This window comes from Bactrocera tryoni, unplaced genomic scaffold (assembly GCF_016617805.1).
Source record: "Bactrocera tryoni isolate S06 unplaced genomic scaffold, CSIRO_BtryS06_freeze2 scaffold_25, whole genome shotgun sequence".
In the NCBI taxonomy this organism is placed as follows: domain Eukaryota; kingdom Metazoa; phylum Arthropoda; class Insecta; order Diptera; family Tephritidae; genus Bactrocera; species Bactrocera tryoni.
In genome coordinates this window covers 4782370-4805501 of record NW_024395977.1, presented here as the reverse complement: position 1 = coordinate 4805501, position 23132 = coordinate 4782370, and the positions used below count along the sequence as shown (strand labels likewise).

The 23132-nt window shown below is 36.3% G+C and overlaps 1 protein-coding gene across 1 annotated transcript in view; it reads left to right on the top strand.

Moving 5' to 3' along the window:
- LOC120780402 (protein O-mannosyl-transferase 2-like) overlaps positions 1–23132 on the top strand; it is a 74126-nt gene that overhangs the window by 20545 nt on the left and 30449 nt on the right. Inside the window, exons 6-7 of the mRNA XM_040112687.1 lie at positions 18759–18959; positions 19036–19276. Of these exons, the coding sequence (XP_039968621.1) occupies positions 18759–18959; positions 19036–19276 (442 nt within the window). The remainder of the gene's footprint in view (positions 1–18758; positions 18960–19035; positions 19277–23132) is intronic.

Here is a 23132-nt window from a genome sequence, read left to right as displayed (position 1 = left end):
ATTTTTCTACAAAAACAACAATCATCTAAAATAGCGTCTGCAGCGTCACAAGTCAATATGGCAACCAAATAGTCGATGCCCAATTTTGTAGAAAAACACACAACAACAATATTTTCATTCATGAACGCAAGCGCACTTTCAACAGGCAAACTTGCTTCATTCATAAAAATAGACACTATTACATCTCCTGAGCATGCCTTTGCCTACAAGCGTCTTTTCGCGACGATGGCAAAAGCTAAAAATCATAAATTGAACATTTTCTGATATTTGTATGAGAAGGAAAAAGTGACAACCCCGCAAATATAAGCATTCAAATATATTAGAATAAAATTGACAACATAGCTTATTTTTCGATTTTCAAGTCAAGAAATGTATCAAAGAAAATATTCAATATTCCTCTGATTTATGTGTACAGTGGATCCCGGTTAAGTAGTACTCCGCTTAAATGAAAATCATCCCTCTTAACTGCCTATATCTTGCTGCATCTCACGGTTTGTTTTTTGGAATACATCGAAATTGGAATGCAAAAAATATTTTTACGCGTCTTGCAAAAATCTGCGTCGATATGTATGCAAGCTCATACAGAAACATGCATATTTACGCTGGTTTTTTGGAGAAGCTGTTACAGCGGTAAGGGAAGCAGTGGCAATTGGCGATCGTTCGTTTGTGTTTTCGGCACAGCTCGGATTTTCTACCAACAACAAAATGTTGTGACGCTTTGTCGTCGCGTCAGTTCTTCGACACATTGACTCTTTGATAAAACGTGAGATTCGGTCATTGGTTGCCCATGACAACGGAGATTTCGCATAAAGCAATAAGTGTACACATTTACATAAAAATAGTGTATAGACAAATTTACAAACATTGTGCGCTTTGTTCTTTTTGTTTACATGCTCACATAATCACATACTTGAATATGTGCGACCGCTTGGTCTTTTAATATGTATAATGCCCAGTAAATAAATATATGTGACCTGGTCTACGGAAAGGGGCTTAGGTGTCAAAAAAAAAGAACAATTAATGAGATAACGAGAAACTCACGATTATTTTTAACAGCTTTTCACAGAAAACTAGTTTTCGCACGTTAGCTCCCTTTTTCGTAGACCAGGTCACATATGTACAGCTGTGTTCACGAAAATAGTAGTGCCGGTGACTACTAACTATTTAACAGTGAAATCACATATTCGATCAAAAAGTTATAAAAAACCTAATTTTTAATTAATGTATGATATATTTACGGTTTCATCTACCAACAAATTTTTTTAGTTTACATACAGTTATTATATTAAAATAAAATTGAAAAATTATGCTGTTCAAGAAAATAGTAGTGGCTATTAGAAAAGGCGAAAAATCTAAGAATATGAAAGAAACAGTAAATATTTCACATTTAATATGTTTCCTAAGGTCTAATATTTTGTTGTAAATCCGTTATTGTTTATAGCGGCTAGGCATCGACGTAGGATGGAATCAATAAGCTCCCTACAACGCTTCACAGAGACTTGAGCCTATACCTCCTTAAACACTTGCCAAAGCTCTGTGCTTCTTGATGGTTTTGGTGTTGCTACGCATCTCTTGACATCGCCCCATAAGTTTTCGATCGGGTTTAGGTCCGGAGATTGTGCTGGTCATGGTATCACGTAGATGTTTTCAGATGCAAACCACTGATTAGCTAGTTTGCTCGTATGTTTAGGATCATTATCCTGCTGAAATGTCCATCTTAAGGACATTTTCCAACTAGCATACGGTAGCATTACATCTTTCAATGTATTAATGCACACTGCTTGGTCAATAATGCCAGTGATCAAAGAGATTGGACCATCGCCAGCATACGAGAAACAAGCCCACACCATAGTGTTTAGCTCAACATACTTTACTGTCTTTGTGGGTGTACCTTGGGTGGTATTCTGTGTTTGGGAGACAACGAACACAATGCCTGGAGCCTATACCACTAAACAAAACAATTTTGATCTCACCCGTAAATACAATATTTTGCCACTTTTCGGCGGGCCGATACATATGATCTTTCGAAACTTTTTATTCTTGCAATTGACGTGCTTCTTCGTCAAAAGGAGCACTTTTCTCGGACTCCTTGCATGTAAATTAGTTCTATTAGCCTTCGGCTAACTGTGACAGCACTGACCATTAGATTCAATTCATTTTTAATTATTTTTGACAACGCCGAAGGCTTCGCTTTTCTGTATCGCTAAACTCGTCGGTCCTCTAGAAATGAAGTCTTGCGCTTACCACCACGAGTTTCCGACTTAATAGTATGATCAATAGCATTAAATACATATCATCGGAGCAGTGCAACCAATCATCGATTCTTTATATGTCTTGCCTTCATCTCTTAACTTAACTATTAACTCCCGCTTTTTGATTGAGCAATGATTTTTTTCAACCGACTAAACAAGAAAAAAAGAGCGATTTCAATAAATTTATATCACACAATTACTATATTATTTTAATACACTTACTGATGTCAGTTAAAATTAAACAAAAAAAAAAATTAAATTTTTTTCAACTATTCCCGTCAAGCACAACTATTTTAATGAACTTGAGACTTTTGGTGCAAATATTGAAATATACCGTAAAGAAAGCAACGTAAAATAAAAATAACGGCATTTAGGTGTTTTTTTGTTAACAATATTCTGTTCTACGAAAGTATTGTAGAAATGTTCAATTTGCAAGATAGAACATGTCAGAAATAAGATTAGAGTGTTATGTGCTTCGCACTACTATTTTCATGAACACAACTGTATATACATAAATATGTATATAACATATTAAACCCACATTAATTAAATATTTAGATAATAATACATGCATGACTTTATTATATATTTCCAAAGCTTTTAAGGAATTCATCATGAGTTCAAGTTGTACGTACATGCTTGTGTGCTTAGATATTAAATATATAGTACATACATATATAAATTATATGCAGAGTCGTTTGTGCATTGCAAATATATGAATCTGTTAGCGTTCATTTCATTGAAATTAGCACAATTTTTCTCATTTAACACTCTAAATACTCAATTCTGTAATTTTCGAGTACCCTGATGTTAAATGTGGTGAAACACGCTAATAATTTTTCTGTGGTGTGGTGAAACATACTCATCCAAAACAATAAATATCCCTAATCGTGAACCTTCTCTATGATATACTGTTTTTGCTTTCATCAGAAAACGTATATTTATAGAGAAGTTTCACGATGTCGAGAATTTAGGGATATTTCAATTTTGGGATATTTACTGTTTTGGATGAGCGTGTTTCACCACAGAAAATTATTAGCGTGTTTCACCACTTAACATCAGGGGACACGAAAATAGCAGAATTGAGCATTTTCAGTGTTAAATGAGAAAAATAATGATAATTTCAATGTTGAGGAATGTACGCTTACAGATTCCCTTTTTTACTATGCGCAAACGATGCTGCATATAATTTATAGTTCGGTATACATACTTATGTACATATATTTGTTATGAAAGCACATAAGTATATACATATATATTTTAAAATTGAGCTATTTTATTATGGATTCCATAAAATTTTGCAAATTCATATATAATTCAATAAGATTTCTATTACTACCTAAATATGCATTTTATATAGGTTTTGTACGACATTTATATTGTATTTATATACATACTTAAATACATAAATATTTGCTTTGGTCATTAAACTTTTCGATATCATGTTAAAAGACCAAGCGGTCGCACATTTGCCCATATTTAATTATGTGTGCATGTAAACAAATATAAGAACCATACGCAAAAAGTTTGTAAATTTGTCTACATGCAACAAATGTATGTAAATATGTACATTCAATGCGAAATTTCCGTTGACGCGGACAACAAATGGCGAAGCTCACATTTTTTGCTTTCATGTCAAAGAGTCAATGTGTCGAAAGAATGACGCGACGACAAACTTCACAACATTGTGTTGTTGGTAGAAAATCCGAGCTGTGACGAAAACACAAACGAACGATCGCCAATTGCCATTGCTTCCCTTGCCGCTGTAACAGCTTCTCCAACAAACCAGCGTAAATATGTATGTTTGTTTCTGTATAAGCTTGCATACATATGGACGCAGATTTTTGCAAGCCGCGAAACAATATTTTTTACATTCCTTGACAAATACAGTCAATCCTTGTTAGTGAATCTACATGTGAACGCATATAAGTATGTACATATGTTGTGTATGCATTATTTGTGTGGGAATGCCATACGCACATATTTATTTTTATTTTTTTTTTTTAAAGTAGGGGGAAGCATCAAAAGCAGGAGTGCCGGACTTTAATCCGCTAAACCTAACCTACTCCCAACTCCAGACTCTCCCACGGAACCACCTGATTAAGTATGTATTACTTCGTGGGAGTGATAAGAGATTTAAGTCTCTTCTATGGCACGGACTGACGGACGCCTACTCTGGTCTATATGTCTCAGTTTTGTCATGATTGAGGCTGCCGTTTCGCTGACAGCTCTCCAGTTCTCAGTGGACTGACACATGAGTTTCGTCAAATTTTCCACCGTAAAACTACCATCGCGTGTAGTTTTAAGTTTTTCCCTTGCACTTATAAAGCGCGGCAATAAAAGAAAACATACTCAGAGTCTTCACAGCACTCTGAACACGACGGACAATTCGGACTAATGTCGTGCTGGAATCTGTATAGATAGCTTCTAAAGCATCCATGTCCACTTAATATTTGGGTTAGGTGGAAATGCAGGTCCCCATGTCGTCTGTCGATCCAGGAATGGATATCCGGTATGAGTCTGTAGGTCCACCCTCTTTTGAGTGAGGTTTGCCACCGCTGCTGCCATATTGTTAAACTTTTCACTATCTATCTTCTTTTGGCTACTGTAGTTGGCTCTGGTGATTTGTACACTCGCTCGTATTCGTCACCCTGGATGCCAATGGGTATCATACTGGCTATTACTTTAGCAGCCTCGCTTGAAATTGTTTGGAAAGCACTGATAACTCTTAGTGCCGACAGCCTGTGCACTGTGTTTATTTGTCTGGCATATGCTTTGATACCTAGCGCCTGGATCTATATTGGAGCCGCATATAATACAACCGATCTCATTACCTTTGCGAGTAAAAAACGCCGGCTGGAACGCACGCAGCCTTTATTTGCCATCATTCTTGATAAGGCATTCAGGATTTTATGAGCAAGACTTCAGTCTTTTGCTCCGCCAGTTCTAAACTCATTGAGGAGAACCATTGGCGCAGACCGTTTATGCACTCGTTGCATTTGCTCCGGAGGTCATCGAGGTGTTTAGCAACTGCTACCACAATAAGGTCGTCTGCGTATGCAACTAATTTAATATCTTTCGGTTGGTGTCTCCTTAGCACCCCATCATACATTATGTTCCATAAAAGTGGGCCTAGTACCGAGCCTTGCGGTACTTCACTCGAGATAGAGTAGCTCTTGGTGCCTTCATCTGTATCGAATAACAGTCGCCTGTTTTCGAAATAATTTATGACAATTTCCATCAGATATAGAGGAGTGCTTATGTCATACAGAGCTTTGATTATGTTTGTCCACTTTGCTGAGTTAAAGGCATTCTTCACATCCAGGGTGAACAGCGCACAATATTTTTTTGTTCCGCCTTTCCATCGCTTGCCACTTACTGCGCATTTCGCGGTGTCAACGACATTGTATAGTGCGTCAATGGTGGACTTCTTTTTCATAAATCCATATTGTCTTTTTGATAATCCGCCGGCTTTCTTGATTGCTATCTCCAAGCCGTTTCTAACTATGCTTTCATATTCTTTGCCAATAGTGCCAAGCATGCACAGAGGTCGATATGAAGATGGTTCCTCAGGAGGCTTTTTTGGTTTAGGGAGTAGAACCAATCGCTGGACTTTCCATGGGTCGGGAAATGTTCCTTCTTTTAAGCACGCATTGTACATTTTTACGAATAATTCAAGTTTCAGAATCATGGCTTCCTTTAGGGCTCTGTTTGCAATGCCATCTAATCCAGGCGCTTTGCTGCTTTTAATTTTTCCGGCTATGGCCAATATTTCTTCTTCACTAACTAGCAGTGGTGCCTCTATGACTTCGGATCGAGGTTTAGCATAAGAAATAGTGTCGTGTTTTGGAAACAAAGTTTCAACGACATTCCTCATGAAGGATGCACTTGTGGGTTGTTGTACCTTGTTTTGGAATTTTGATATACATATTTTATATGCTGATCCCCAGGAGTCTTCGTTTGCTTCCTCACAGAGTTTTTCAAAACACTTCTTTTTACTGCGACCAATGGCTGACTTTAGAAGCTTCTTTTGACTTTTAAATATATTCCTAAGACTGCTTTCATTTTCTTCACTCTGATTGCGTTGTAGGCGGCGTCTAGCTGAGTTGCAGAGTTTTCCGAGCTCAGCTATTTCTTCATTCCACCAATACACTGGCCTTCGGTTGTTGTGATGAGCTGTCCTACGCATGGTTGCGTCGCAAGCTGTAGACAATTTTGTCGCACTGCGGATACCAAGTGCATGGCGTCTTCGCTTTGTATATTTTTGAACTCCAGACCATCTCAAAAAGTTCGGCATCAAAGTCTTTTTGTTTCCAAGTTCGTTTTTGGCATATGCTCCTGCTGCGGCGTTCCGTCCCTTCGGCATATGAGACTTCAGCAATAATAGCCATGTGGTCACTATTTGTAAATATGTCCGACACCGCCCACTTGACGTGCCTACTAAGGGCGTCGTTGGCGAACATGAGATCGATTATGGAGCCTTTGTTTCCTTTTTGAAATGTATTTTGCGTTCCGCTATTCAGGATCGTGAGATTCATTTTTGGCCGAGGAATTCAAGTAGTATACGCCCACGGTGGTTTGTGCGCCTACTACCTCAAGCGGTCGACCACGCATTGAAGTCGCCTGCGATTACAATTGGTGCTTTGCCTTTGGTTTCTAGAACAAGTTCCAGGAGGAATTCTTCAAAATCTTTAATTGAGGCGCTGAGAGGAGCATAGAAGCTAACAAAGTATATGCCACGTATATTTGCCCATGTGAAACAGTTGTGATATCTGGATCGAGATATAAATAGTTGTCCTTTACCTGACCATATTGCAGCTTTTCCGGATATGTCTGTGGTCCAAGTGTACAGTGCATAGTGTAGCTATTTGAGTACCGCTTCGGGTTTTTCACATGCTCTTAATATTTATTTTGCCTAGGTTTTCTATCCCGCACTCTTTTTTCATTGCCTCGCAAATCTCTTCCGGAGTTTTAATTTCATCTAAGTCCTTGCATATGATCGTGACATTGTGGGTTTTGGGCTGTATCACAGCCATTTTACCGACCACTTCCTCTAAGGCACTTTGGAACGCTTCGGCTCTCTTATCCGCTTGGTTTTTCAGCTCTAATAGCAGGTCTCCTTTTAACGTTTTCCTTATATACGTGACACTTGAGCCCAATTCGTCTAACCCGGTATCACCTTTTATTTTCCGGAGAATATCCGCGTATGATGCACCATCCTGTTTTGTGAGTATGATGGCGTCTGGCCTCGATCTAATTTTCTTTTCGGCTGGTCTTCGCCTCTTGACAACGTCCACCCATGTTTTGGATGTAGTGGGTATAACTGTTGTATTGGTTTGAATCAACTTCAATGTCTCGCTGTAGGTGGGCTGCTCCGCTTTATTTACATTTCTCGGCTTTTTAAAGGGAGGTAAAAAGCCTATTGTCTCCCGTAGCCTCTTCGGGGTATTTACAACCTTACTCATTGGAAAAACCTGGGACGCTTTCCCTACCATAATCCTTTTGGGTTGGATTCCTCCTTTATCAGCCTTGGCATGTAGCGCTACTATGCTGCTAACTAAATCGCTCATTTCCTGGTTTATATGCCTTTGGCCAGCCATCATATTCTCCAGTTCTTTTATTTTACTACCCAACTGGTTAAAATTTTGGGTCGTTTCGTTAATTCGCGTTTCCTCGGAGAGTTTGCCACCTCTAATTGTATTATTGGCATCTTCGCATTTTTTTATTGATCCAACAGCGGTGGATAACTCACTTTTTCCATTAAAAGGCATTCTCATGATTTTAGAGTTCCTTCTAAATGGATTCTCGGGTGTGCATCCGCTACTGTTCTCAGAGGCCATACCTCAATGAGAAAAATAGTTGGGAGCTCCTAACGAATGGTGTGTTCAGGCGCTGTCACTACAACCTTGCTTATATTTTCAGTAGTTGGCAATGCCAAAACCAAAGGGAATGCGAAAAGGAGAAAACAAAAAGGAGAACAGCTGACTAATCAAAACAAAACGGCAATGCAAAAATTAAGCACGCGCTTTGTTTGGATTGCTGCTACAGGGGAAAAACGATGTGGTTTTTATAAAAAACCACAAAAATATATTCGGGTAAGTGCAAATGAATTTTAATTAAGAAATAGAAATTGTACTTATCTTATCCCGCAGATTTAGTGTCCGTTTATTGTTTTAGCTTTAGAAAAGCTTCAGCAAAGGAATCGCTAACAATTGGTGTGAGAAACTAGAAACTAGGAATTTTTTGACAAAACCCCAGGACTGCACCAAAAACACAACCACTTCACTTGAAAATTAACTCAAGTCTCACACATATTTACATGTGTACGCATATTTGTATGTTTGTTTGTGTATACATTATTTGTTCAGCAATGTCGTACATATATGCATATGTACATATGTATGTACATATAGAGTAGTGCGCGCGCACTTTTTACTGATAAATGATAATATCACGATTTGAATTTGAATTCTACTTACACATGTATGTACTTATGTAACTATGTGCTAATATCTAGATGCGTATGAAAATTTAAATGAAGAAATGTCATTTACATGCAATATTATTGTAATATATTAAGTTTTTTAGGATATTATGATATTATCTCATATATGGCATATATTCAAACATATTCATATATGAAATTATATTATATTACCAAACATAAGAAATATTTAAAAATTAACTGTTCTTCACACATTTACTAAAAAAGTTATACTTTTAAAATACCATAATTTAATTAGAATGTTATCAGTTTTGCATGTATTCATAAAAATCTGCAAAATGATAATCATATCAATTAATATGATGACATGTAGACGTATAAAAATATAAGCAAAAGGTCTGTAACAACAATGTATATTTCTGAGCATAATTTTCATTGAATGCTCAGCTCTGTTCACGCGAGTTAACGACATAACCTCGCTCCGGGTCACACACACTCACATACACCTTATCTCCTAATATACATTCCGAACAAAGGCGAACTATGTATGTAAACCGATAGAACTCGCTTTGACATGCACTATCAGTCGAACAATAGAAATGAACATGCATTATCTAGAAAGGCATTCTCAACATGTAAACAACAAACATCTGGCAATGGAATAATCCACTGCGATAACCAACTCCGCATCTCAAGTAATAGCAAGATAGCAGATATCGAATTACGACAAAGAAGTCGCATGCAGATAACAGCAGCCGCATTTCATTAGTATAAATAGCTGTAAGATCTTATATTAAAATTCAGTTCTTAAGAATATCAATAAAGGCACGCATTTCGGCGTATAAATAAAATTGTTTAAATTTTTGAACTCATATCGTGTAAACGATATTAACTGGGGGCTCAACCAGTCTGTAAGCCATCTCTATCCATTGAATAAAACGATAGAAAAAATTCCACGGGAAGTAGGACTTCCAGCACTAGATCTTTGAAAAAGGTGCTTAAAATTGAACAAAGATAAAAATTAATATTCCTGCAAAATCTGGAAAAGAATAACGGATAAGTCTTGATATATAGTTAAAACAGTCAAGCAACGTTATATCAACGGATATCCCAACACGCTAGAATCTCAAAAAGGAGACAAAAGCCGTTCAATTTGCGTCGTCCCTATTGAACACCGACGTCAAGATGACAACACAAGAAATCGCAAGCTTGAGAGCACAAATCGCTGCTCTGACCACAACGTTCACTGAAACCCAACAAAGATTGAATTCGTTGAAACCCACGCAACACCTAACGTCACAGTCACAAACCAATACCAGGACTGTACACCAAACATCACAGATGAATCACAAATAAACTTAGAAATATTCAAAACCTTACCAGTCTTCACAGGCGATATGAACCATTATAGGTCATGGAGAAAACGCGCCTGGACGCACATGGAAAACATCAAGAATTACGCTTACTACACCCATGTACTACACGGCACTCTCTTTTGTACATTCCAAAATTCAAGGAGAGGCGGCCGATATTTTAATAAACCACAACACCAAATTCAACTTTTATTCCATAATAAACCGTCTCGATTATACTTATGCGGACCAGAGACCTCTGTATGTTTTGCTCGAAGGAATGAAAAGAATAAAGCAAGGAAAAAGGACTCTGGCAGAGTTCCATTCCGAAGTCAGCAAGTCACTTAATCTTGCACTCACTAAAGTTGAGATGGATAATCATGGACCAGGAAATCCATCAGCTATGATTGAATATGCAAACCAGGAAGCTGTGAGGACATTCATTCTCGGTCTGAACAGCAAATATACCAGCGGCACCCTCTACAGTCACAATCCGAAGGACTTAGAAACCGCTTACGCTATCGCGAGTACGATATACCACGATAATATAAACTCACAATTCGACGTTCCGCAATACAATCAGCAGAGACAATATAATACATCACAGTACCAAAACTCAAGCAGAAGACATTACGAGGAGCCACAAAGGTACAAACCTAACGTAGCAGGTGCAATACAATCAGACAGCACCCCGGCAACAGCATCAACCAATGGACGTAGATTCATCACAACAATACACGAGATCCGCAAATCCCAATAGGATCATTCCAAACCACAACAAAACAGCTATAATCGCCAATTACAAGGGCTACCTCCAAATAATCAATTTCGCGGTAACCCTCAAAAAGAGAACGAAATCCTTCATCTCATAATTCCCACGTACAACAGAAATGTCAACGTAAACCAGACACGCGACGAAGAACTACAATCGCTTACACCAGAATACGAGAACGATGATTACGAAACAGGCAGCGCTTTTTTAGGCGCATGAACGATTTGCCGTGTCTGCAACGCCACTGCAGGGATACAGGCAAACTTATTAACATCCTGATTGATACTGGAGCAACAAACAACTATATAAGTACAAAATGTAACTTAGGTAAGTCTATTCAAATTAAACCTGTAAAAGTGAAAACTCTTCATGGTTACTCAATAACCAAATCAAAAAAATAATTACATTGTTAGAACATAATCTCACATTTTTTGAAACTGATGCATTAAAAGAATTCGATATGCTTCTGGGTGAACAGGGTCTTAGGAAAATTAAAGCAGAAATCAACCTTTTCGAGTACACGCTCAGTTATAAATATAGGGCCAAGAAAGAAAGTGAATCTGTGCAAAAATAAATTATACGGTTAATAGTGAAAAATATAGAGCAGAAATCGAAGAAATTATGCAAAGAAATGAAGACACAAATGAAGTGCTACCATATACTACCACGGTACAAGCTACCATTAGAACGAAATCCGAAGATCCTATTTGGACCAAGCAATATCCGTATCCTATGTCGGATAGCGATTTCATTAACAAAGAAATTAACAAACTTTTAGAAAATGAAATAATTCAACCCAGCAAAAGTCCGATAACTCTCCCATTTGGACAGTCGCAAAAAAAGGTACCGATGAACAAGGGAAACCTAAGCGCAGAATGGTCGTAGACTTTCAGAAACTTAACAATCAAACTGTTACAGATAGATACCCCATACTTGATGTGGCTATGACCATACAAAATTTAGGAAACGCAAAAGTATTTTCAACTCTAGACTTAGAGTCTGGTTTCCATCAGATCCTTATTAATAAATCAGACAGGGAAAAAACGGCTTTTAGTGTAAATGGAGCTAAATACGAATTTCTTCGTATGCCATTCGGCCTGAAAAACGCCCCATCTATTTTTCAAAGATGCGTGGATGATATCCTCAGACCATATATCGGGAAGTTCGCGTACGTCTATATAGACGATGTTCTCATTTATTCTTCCTCTCCTGAAGAACATATCGAACACATCCGCATAATCATAAATGCCCTTCACCAGGCCAATATGAAAATCTCTAACGAAAAATCTCACTTTTTCAAAGACTCTGTTCAATACTTAGGGCATATAATTAAATACAACAAGATTACAGTCGACCCAACAAAAATACAGACTATTAAAAATTTCCCTATTCCTACAACACTGAAGGAACTCAGATCCTTCCTAGGTCTCGCAAGTTACTACAGAAAATTTATAAAGAATTTTGCAGCCATCGTCAAACCACTGACTACGTTCCTCAGAGGAGAGAACGGTGGCATATCAAAGAATCAAAGTGCAAAAATAAAAATCACTTTAGACGAACCTGCACTAAAAGCACTGAACATAATAAAGAAGAACTACAAGCCCAGGTCGAACTCTTCCAACCAAATTTTAACAAACCTTTCGAATTAACCACAGATGCTAGCAATTACGCTATAGGAGCCGTATTATCCCAAAACCAAAAACCCATATCATTTATTTCACGAACGCTCAGTGAAACAGAACAGAATTACTCCACAAATGAGAAAGAGTTACTCGCAATTGTATGGTCACTACAGAAACTACGCAACTACTTGTATGGTATAGCAGATTTAACAATATACACCGACCATCAATCTCTAATATTCTCCATATCAGAAAAAAAACCCCAATACAAAATTAAAAGATGGAAAAATTTCATTGAAGAATATGGTGCAAAAATCGTTTACAAACCCGGACATCAGAACGTGGTCGCTGATGCCCTTTCTCGTCAGCAAATAAACAACACTTTAAATTCTGATGACTCCCAACATTCAGCACAAAGCTCACTAACACAAAGACTCAAACGAGTAAAAAACCAGTAAACTCCTTTAGAAACCAAATTATTGTAAAACGGTCAGATCAGAACCGCATCGAAATATTCTCACAAAACATATTTTCTAACAGCCGACACACGATCTTTTTAATACGAAAACTGTATTACTAGATAGACTAAAAATGTAATTAGACCAAAGATAACTAATGCTATACAAATAGACGAGCAAATGTTATTTTACGTCGAAAAATGACATTATCAACACATTTCCAACTGTATCGATTGTACTAGCGCAAAAATTGGTGGACGATATTACCGAAACCGAACAACAAGAACAGATCATACAAGACACACACAGACGTGCTCACAGAAACTACAAAAACAACGCACAGGAAATCTCGCTCAGATACTACTGGCCAAACATACGTGACGCTTGTAAAAGAAGTACAAAACTGCGAAATCTGCCTCACAAACAAGTATGAACGCCGACCAAATAAACAACCAATAGGATCAGCACCGATACCGAAACAAAGTAGGCGAATACATACACTTAGACTTATTTTTTATGAGCAACAATATGTACATTAGTTCAACCGACAAATATTCCAAATTCTGCCATTTGAGACAAATACCATCAAAGAAAGACACATACAAATATGTTGACGAGATACTGTCACAAATATACCCAAACGCAAAGTTTGTAATGACTGATAACGAGTCAATATTTACTGGCATATGTGCACAACAAATATACAAGCGATTACAAATAACGCATACCAAAACTCCAGCCTATCATTCGACAACAAACGGTCAAGTTGAAAGAACGCATAGCACAATTATCGAACTCACAAAAGTATTAGCGCATCAACACAGTTCGGCCCTGACGATCAGATATTTGAAGCAGTCCGACAGTACAACAAAACAATCCATTCGGTAACCAACCACAAACCCGAGGACGTGTTTTTTTAATCAAAGGGAATATCCTTGGCATCAAAGAGCGTCTTCAACAAAACCAACAGAGAGTTTTGCGATACCATAACCGTAATCGGAAACAGCTCAAATACAAAGAAGGAGAGGTAATATATTCAAAAACGCATAGACGAAACAAAAACGGAAAAAATACGTGAAACACATAGTAAAAAAGACAACGGAGAAACAATAACGACCAATAAAAAGTAATTATCCATAAAGACAATATCAGAGCAAAAGCATGTACGGAATAGTATTTACCTTACTTTTCTCTATCGCACTTTGCGACAATATTATAGATTTAAGCCATAGGAAATATGTAAAGTAGAAACTGATCCTGTTTACATTTATCAGGATACAGCTTTCTTGTATCACATATCCAATCTCTCAAAAATATTGGCGCCATACTAAAGTATAATGAAATCATCATTCAATCTAGAAGACCAACCCCAAACTCAAATTTTAGTAAACAAAATCGAAACTCTGAAAACTCAACTCATTCCCAATATTTATAGACCCAAAAGATCACTTAACTTTCTTGGTTCCATGTTAAAACTCATCACACCAGACCACGATGACCTTGTGGAAATCCAAACTTCACTTAATTTGCTAATAGAGAACAATAATAAGCAAAAATTAATTAATTCACAGTTCGAAAGAATACTCGAAAGCCTTGATCCCAAAGCAATAACCGAAAACATTGTTATATCAGAAGTTTATAATGAACTCAAATCAATAACTAACACTATAAATTTTGCGTAAAAACTAATAATTTTCTATTCTGGCACATTAAATTTGAAAGACGTAAATGATTTAATAAACCATGAAAAAGTTAGATCTTCCAATAATTAATATATTAGAATATGCCGACATTCATATATGTTACCTACAACAAGCAATTATAACAATATACAAATATCCTATCCTTGAAACTAAATGTAGCTTATTTAATGTATATCCTTTAGCATATAAGCATGGTAAAATTAATTTAGTGACCCTAAGATCGCAAAGTGTAACGATTATCAAAGAATATCTAAATGTAGAAATTATATGGGTAACTTTATTTGTAAATCAGAACCCGCTGACAATTGTACTATAAAAATATTAGAAGACAAAAAAACAGCACAATGCGAAACAACCCACGAAAATAATGCTCCACTTCGCATCCTAGAGAATGGATACATTTTGACAGATTACCAGCATACTTGGAACAACATGCATATATCAGGCCCTAAATTGATACACTTCAATGAATCCACGAACATCAGATAACATGACATATTACAATCATCAAAGACAACTCGGAGAAATAATACACAATCAACACAACGAAAAACTTGAAGTACTCCGTATCCTTTCTTCAAACTCAATATACAAATTCAGCAATATCCAAACACTCTCAACAATTTTGATACTCTATTGTAGAAAATCCAGTACATTTTACGTTCTTCATCATAATAGGATTCCTTACTTTAGTAGTCACCACTTACGGTATGGTACACCTCTGCTGATATCGCGTAAATAGAAGAATGCTTCACAGACAAAGGCAAATTGACGAAATATACGAAGTCGAATTGAATCGTCTTCAACAACAACAATCTGTAGCAGCATAGCGAGGACGCTCCGTTTTAAGAAGGAGGGGAGTTAACGACACAGCCTCGCTCCGGGTCACACACACTCACATACACCTTATCTCCTAATATACATTCCGAACAAAGGCGAACTATGTATGTAAACCGATAGAACTCGCTTTGACATGCACTATCAGTCGAACAATAGAAATGAACATGCATTATCTAGAAAGGCATTCTCAACATGTAAACAACAAACATCTGGCAATGGAATAATCCACTGCGATAACCAACTCCGCATCTCAAGTAATAGCAAGATAGCAGATATCGAATTACGACAAAGAAGTCGCATGCAGATAACAGCAGCCGCATTTCATTAGTATAAATAGCTGTAAGATTTTATATTAAAATTCAGTTCTTAAGAATATCAATAAAGGCACGCATTTCGGCGTATAAATAAAATTGTTTAAATTCTTGAACTCATATCGTGTAAACGATATTAACTCGCGCCACTGTTAAGATTTTTCCTTCTGAGCAAGCTGTGGTGAAACATGCTCACCGCATTTTGTTAGCTTTTAACAGTTCACACGCTTGTCCGTTGTTGGACCTTCTCTATAAATATACGTTCTCTGCTGTCATGATGTCATAGACGTTTTTTGAAGCACCCATCCCGATCTTTTTTTTTGACCGATTGACAAATTCTTTGGGATCCCAAGTGAAAAAAATTATTCTACAATGAAATGTTCATCTAATATTGAATGTATGCTCCCACTAATGCCTTGTAATATCAGCTTGCGCACAGCACCAATAGTTTCCAGAACAACAACTGATTCTGGACGACCGCCAGAACATTCGTTTTAGAGTGATCTACGATCTCGATTGGATTCACGATATCATCAGATGATCCACGTCAAAAGTTGAAAAACATAATCTTGCGAAAAGGTTCGCGAGATAATTCGATTTTTTGGCCGATAGGAGCTGTAAACAACACAAATAACTCTCTTATATGTATCAAAACGTTTTGAGTACATATAACATAAAAACTTTCAAACTTTACGATAGAGTTATGAGTTGCTATATTGCTACACTTAGATTGCCAAATCCCGAAATATAAAAGGCAACCTGCAGACAAATGCACAGATGGCTAAATTGACTCAGCTCGCAAACTTTGCAAACTTTATATACCCTGTTGAGGATATTAAAAGTAGATTTTAATTGTTTAGTGGTCTCTTTTTTGCATTTACTTAGCAAATTTAACATATTAGTATATGCAAATTTTATACCATTAGAAAATAGAAACTTCCATTAACATAATACATACTCACTTAAACAGAAATTGATATTTAAAATAGTAGATTGAAAATTAAGGGTTTTTCGATATTACGTCAATATAAGGAGAAAAAATAAATATTTTAAGTTAAAACATTCAGTGTGCTAGGGACATAAAAAGGTAAATTTCAATAAAATTTCGTGAAAGTTCATTTTTTGTACAAAGTAGAAATAAAAACCCAAAAATGTTTCACATGACAAGAGAAAATAATCCTTTCATTATCTTCAACTTTGCTATACAACTTAAAAACTTCATTCCTAACCCTTTTTTGGTTTTGGTACGTCTTCGATCTGTATAAAATTTTGTGGGAAAACATAATTAAGTGAGCAGACGCGTTCCGGGTGCTCCCCGTAACATATGGTCAAGCTACCTTTGATAAAAGCCAGATTTAACGATGGTACAAAATATTTTAGAGGGTCGAGAAAATGTGAACGACGGAAAGCGAGCACGAGTACGTCAAGAAAAGACGAAAACATTAATGATTTGAAGAACATGGTATTGTCTAATCGTCGTACAATAGTAGCCAAGGGTCGTATGATCAATAAGAAAAATACATTTTGTTTCATTGCTATAAAGACATTATATTTCTGTGTAATATTACTGTTAATTTAAAGCACTATCGTAACTCTAAAAATTGTATAAAAACATTTTTTTTTCGAACGGTTATTTTTCTAATATTGTGGGTAGTAAGCGGAATTCACTGAAAACGGGGTTTCATCAAGAAAAAAATTAAAAACAAATTCCTTTTTCTAATAATTTATAGTGTTTTCTTTTTTATTAATAAGTGCGAATATTCAATTTGGCATTGGTGTAATAAGAAAGTACTTATTTCTGGTGTTAACATATGTCATGTATTCAAAATAGCTGTTTTCAGCTCAAAAATCGTATTGTATTGACCATAATCCTCGTAAATCTTTCAAACCAGCCATCCCCAGATGTTCTTAATAAGACTCACATCGGTAGAACAAGCTGATCATTCCAAAAGATCGATATATTTGCGTTGAAGCCACGTTTTCATTTACCTGGTCGTATGAATTCTTGCAGATTTATTTCTAATACTTCCTGGTACTTGGAACTATTTATTCAGAAAAAAGGGAATTCCAACGGTACTGTCCTAGAATTTGAACATTCGCCCCTACCATAAGTGAGCCTCTACCGAAATTGCATTTGGAAAAACCAAAAAAACGTCTGAACCATCAAGGTTGAACTTTTTCTCTTCCGAAAGAATCACGAAGGAACAATAGTAAAGTTTTTTGTAAACGCATTGTCTACTTTGCCGCAACCGTATTATTTCAAATCTTATTATTATATTATCTGATGCCAGTCTTTTTTCATATGATTTCGGGCAAAGCTGAGACGAGAGACTATGTGGTGTGGTTTCAAGAGAGGCGCTTTCTGCATTTGCTCACCTGTAATTTTTAGATTTCACCGCACGCCAAATTGTTGAAACAGATGCAGAAATTAGGTTCTCTCCTTTCACTTTCCGTATTGACGTCGTTTTATTTAATAACTGTGCATCAATTTCGTTTTCCTATCGCGTGTTAATATTTTTTTTTTTGATCAGAGTAAGTTCTCAGGCCATAATTTTCTTTGGTATTCAGAAAATTATCCACCAATGTTATGTTTCATAAAATTAATTTATAACTCCAAATGCCACTGGTCGGTTTAAGTGGCTTTATAGTAATTCAAGAAAAAGAAACGAAATTTTTTCATAGAGTTTTTACAGCTACCATAGAGTTTTAAAATAACATCATTCGTTCTTGGAATGGGAACATACAAAATTCCCAAAACTTTTTGAACAAACCTCGTAAGACATCTTCGAATTAGAATTTGAAGCATTTTGCTTAGCTCTGGGTACATTTGAAATATATTATTAGTAGATATTAACAAAACTTCGCCAATTCCATATGCACTATTTTAGCTGGTCTGTCTAAACATTTTATTTTTTTTTACTTTATGGAATTCCTGAGGGTTTCTTGAGTTTGATTCTCTTAAATAAAGAAATGCTGACACAAGCCATTTATTTTAATATGCAGGTAACTACATACACGCACAAGGATGATAACAATAAATGGCTTATAAAGCCCTACAACAAGGATTCAATTGATAACATAAAATATGTTTCGCATGGCGCCTTAATAAGACTAGAGCATGTTGCTACTAGGCGTAATTTACACTCACATGGTGAACCAGCACCACTCACTAAAAGGCATTTGCAAATAACAGGATACGGAGAGGTAGTTATTATATAAATAAATGAATTGTGTATATGATTAATTCAGCTGCTTTACGCTTTTTCAATCTCTACTTCAGGATGGGCAAGGTGATGCAAATGATATTTGGCAAGTTCTATTGGTTGATGGTAAGCAAAACACCAGTGTTAAAACTGTTACAACAAAGTTTTTGCTAATACACTACCTCCAAAACTGTGCGCTGACTACCAGCGGACAGCAACTTCCGAAATGGGGATTTGAGCAACAAGAAGTTTCTTGCAATCCCAACCTGAGAGATAAAAATGCATTTTGGAATGTCGAAGATAATCGGAACGAAAAATGTAAGTTTACTTAAAAAAACAGACAATAACAATGTTTTAAATAAAATATACTTCGCATGAGGTCAAGTCCTCTATAAAGTTTACTGGAAAACGAATTTACTTAATTGAGTAAGAGTATGTCTGCCCCATGTAAACGGTATATATTTTGAATTATAGCTAAGTTATTATGGCATTTTAGACAGGCTGAAAACGTATAACGTATACTCGTAACATTGTTGTTGATCGAGGGTTTTCAGTGAAACTCAAATGTCCATGTAATTAAAATGTCCGTCTTATGGTTTCTTTTGAGTAAAAAACATATCATATTTTTGGCGCTAACGTTATATTCGAATGACATATTTGTATCTGGAAATACTGTCGCTAAGTTCAATTAATTTCATACAATTTTTATTGCATACGATTTTCTTTGAAATATGTAGTTTCTGACTTGAATATAATTGTTGAGACTAGCAAGCTTAAATTAATATTATTGTTTTAGTTTATTTAGTAGTAGCGTGGATTGTCCGCCTTTGAATAAATGTTTTAATGAATTAGTTTTTGTTATTTACTAATTCAATAAAAAGGCAATCATACTCCGATCGTTGCGTCAACTTATAAATTTGGTAGTTTTTCTTTCATCCAAAATCCAAAGATACTAATATATAACTTTATTATTTATTCTTATGCACTTCAATTATTATATGCAACGGAACTATGGAAGAACCGAGGCCACGCCAGTTCAGTTTTCAATTTTCACAACTGCACTAACACGGCCTTGGTTTGCGTGGTTATTGTTAAATAAACTTTTTATCAGAAAACTTCTGCGATTCGTTATTCCAAATAACTTTATAAGTTTTTGTTTAAGGGCATTTTGTGAGCGTGGGAATGGTTCGATGTACCAACCCCTAAGCGGTGCTAAGGAACACTGTACCAAGTTTCATAGCAGACATCTTAATCTTTAATCAAATTATCGCTTGCAGGGCCTAGCGGACAGACGAACGCATGGACAGACAGACAGTCAATCGAAATTTAACTCGTCTCGTCATTCTGATTGAGACAAACAAGTGTTTGAAGGCTTTATTAGTTGCAAGAGTATGGTATGTGCGTTTATACCCGAACTTATTTCTTCCTACTTGCTTATTTTTATATCTATGAATTTACACACTGCTCTACCGGTTTAATAGTTACATAGAAGTGGAGTAACAAGACATTACGAGAAACATATTAGAAAGAAAAACTGAACCCAAGCGGGAATAACAATTATGTACTATATCTTCCATGCCGCTTTTATCTGCACATGATTAGGGCACAATATACACCAATGATGTTTCTTTGATAATAATATACCCTTGTGCCAAAAATGGGTCGAATCAAATCAATATTTCCTTTAAAACCCATGTAGTATAGGCCAATGTGCTAGTTACTATAATGAAACGTTGTATTTTTGTGCCTAAAATGTATAAAATTAGGTGAAGTTTGACTTATATATTTTGATTAAAATGGATGCCCAATTTAGTGGGAAACATACACCACTTAATTTTTAGCTGAGTAAGCACCCAGTAATTACGCAAAAGAAAACACACTATTTTATTATTAAGTATTAAACACTTTAATGATTAACTTTATTGTGTTTTAGTGAAAAGAAGTTGTAAAGTTGTAGAAAATGATTGCACGAGATAACGACGACCATATCGCGCAGGATCGGTGAGAATTTAGTTGTATCTCCGATACGCACAGGATCTGGGTTGATCGAAGAAGAGTAACGTAAGTGTCGACGCGGCGCAGTGTATGTGTTATCGTGCGAATTGCGTAGAACGAATTAATGATGTATTGATGAGCGAACTGCAGCTGACGAATAGAAGAGCTTTCCGGTTGTCCATTCCTTTTGTGAGTTGGGTTGCGTACGAGTGTGGTGTGTTTTAATGTCATCAGCTGTGGTGAATTAAGCTGTCGCATTAGGATGCGCTAGTTTTACCGAGTAGAGGGGGTGGATGCTTAACTCATTTAAACAGCCTTAATACAACTAATATTAGAACTTTCGAACATCCGGCTGACTTCATATATAATATACTTATATTGATGGTATGTGAGTTAACTTAATGGAACCCTGGGAGCATTTTATTAGTATGTTTCATCTTAATAGTATGGACAGAGAACATAAATCATAGAGAAGCTTCACGATTAGGGATATTTCACTTTTGGGATATTTACTGTTTTGGATAAGCGTGTCTCACCACACCACAGAAAAACTATTAGAGTGTTTCACCACATTTAACATCAGGGGACACGAAAATAATAGAATTGAGCATTTCGAGTGTTAAATGAGAAAAATTGTGCTAATTTCAATGATATGTACGCTTACAGATTCATATATTTGTATTATAATTTATATATGTATGTACTACATATTTAATATCAAAGCACACAAGCATGTACGTACAACTTGAACTATTTCATGATGATATATATAATAGTCAGGTTTATGTTGTTACCTACATATTTATTAGCAGGTCTTTAAAAGTTTTGATAACATGTTAAAAGACCAAGCAGTCGCGCATATTCACGTGCATATTGTGTAACTAGCAAACCCGGCGATCTCCGTTTCGCCACCAAATTGCTTCGTTTTATGTGACATTTCGTTTGGTGATTAAAAGATACAATTTTTTTTTTTGTTTTATATTTGAAAAAGAAAAATTATATTTCATTTCACAAAATTAATGAATTCATTTCGATTACAAAAATTAAGTGTTATTTAGTTGAACTTCTATAAGTAAATGAAAGTGAATCCAAAGTAAATACTGAATCGAAGCGTTATACGTGTCCGCAAATTATCCGTTTCATTGAAGTGCTCTTTGACCCCGCAGCCGTTTTCCTGCGTGATATTATGTGTTTTGACAACATTTTTATACTCTCGCAACAATGTTGCTAACGAGAGTATTATAGTTTTGTTCACATAACGGTTGTTTGTAAGTCCTAAAACTAAAAGAGTCAGATATAGGGTTATATATACCAAAGTGATCAGGGCGACGAGTAGAGTCGAAATCCGGATGTCTGTCTGTCCGTCCGTCTGTCCGTCCGTCCGTCCGTCTGTCCGTCTGTCCGTCCGTCCGTGCAAGCTGTAACTTGAGTAAAAATTGAGATATCATGATGAAACTTGGTACACGTATTCCTTGGCTCCATAAGAAGGTTAAGTTCGAAGATGGGCCAAATCGACCCACTGCCACGCCCACAAAATGGCGGAAACCGAAAACCTATAAAGTGTCATAACTAAGCCATAAATAAAGATATTAAAGTGAAATTTGGCACAAAGGATCGCATTAGGGAGGGGCATATTTGGACCCAATTGTTTTGGAAAAGTGGGCGTGGCCCTGCCCCCTACTAAGTTTTTGTACATATCTCGGAAACTACTATAGCTATGTCAACCAAACTCTACAGAGCCGTTTTTAAGGCATTTCCATATACAGTTCAAAAATGGAAGAAATCGGATAATAACCACGCCCACCTCCCATACAAAGGTTATGTTGAAAATCACTAAAAGTGCGTTAACCGACTCATAAAAACGTCAGAAACACTAAATTTTACGGAAGAAGTGGCAGAAGGAAGCTGCATCCAGGCTTTTTTAAAAATTGAAAATGGGCGTGGCGCCGCCCACTTATGGACCAAGAACCATATCTCAGGAACTACTAGACCGATTTCAATGAAATTCGGTATATAATGTTTTCTTAACACCCTGATGACATGTACGAAATATGGGTGAAATCGGTTCACAACCACGCCTTCTTCTAATATAAAGCTATTTTGAATTCCATCTGATGCCTTCTCTGTATAATACGAGTATAAACATTAGGAACCAATGATGATAGCGGAATAAAACTTT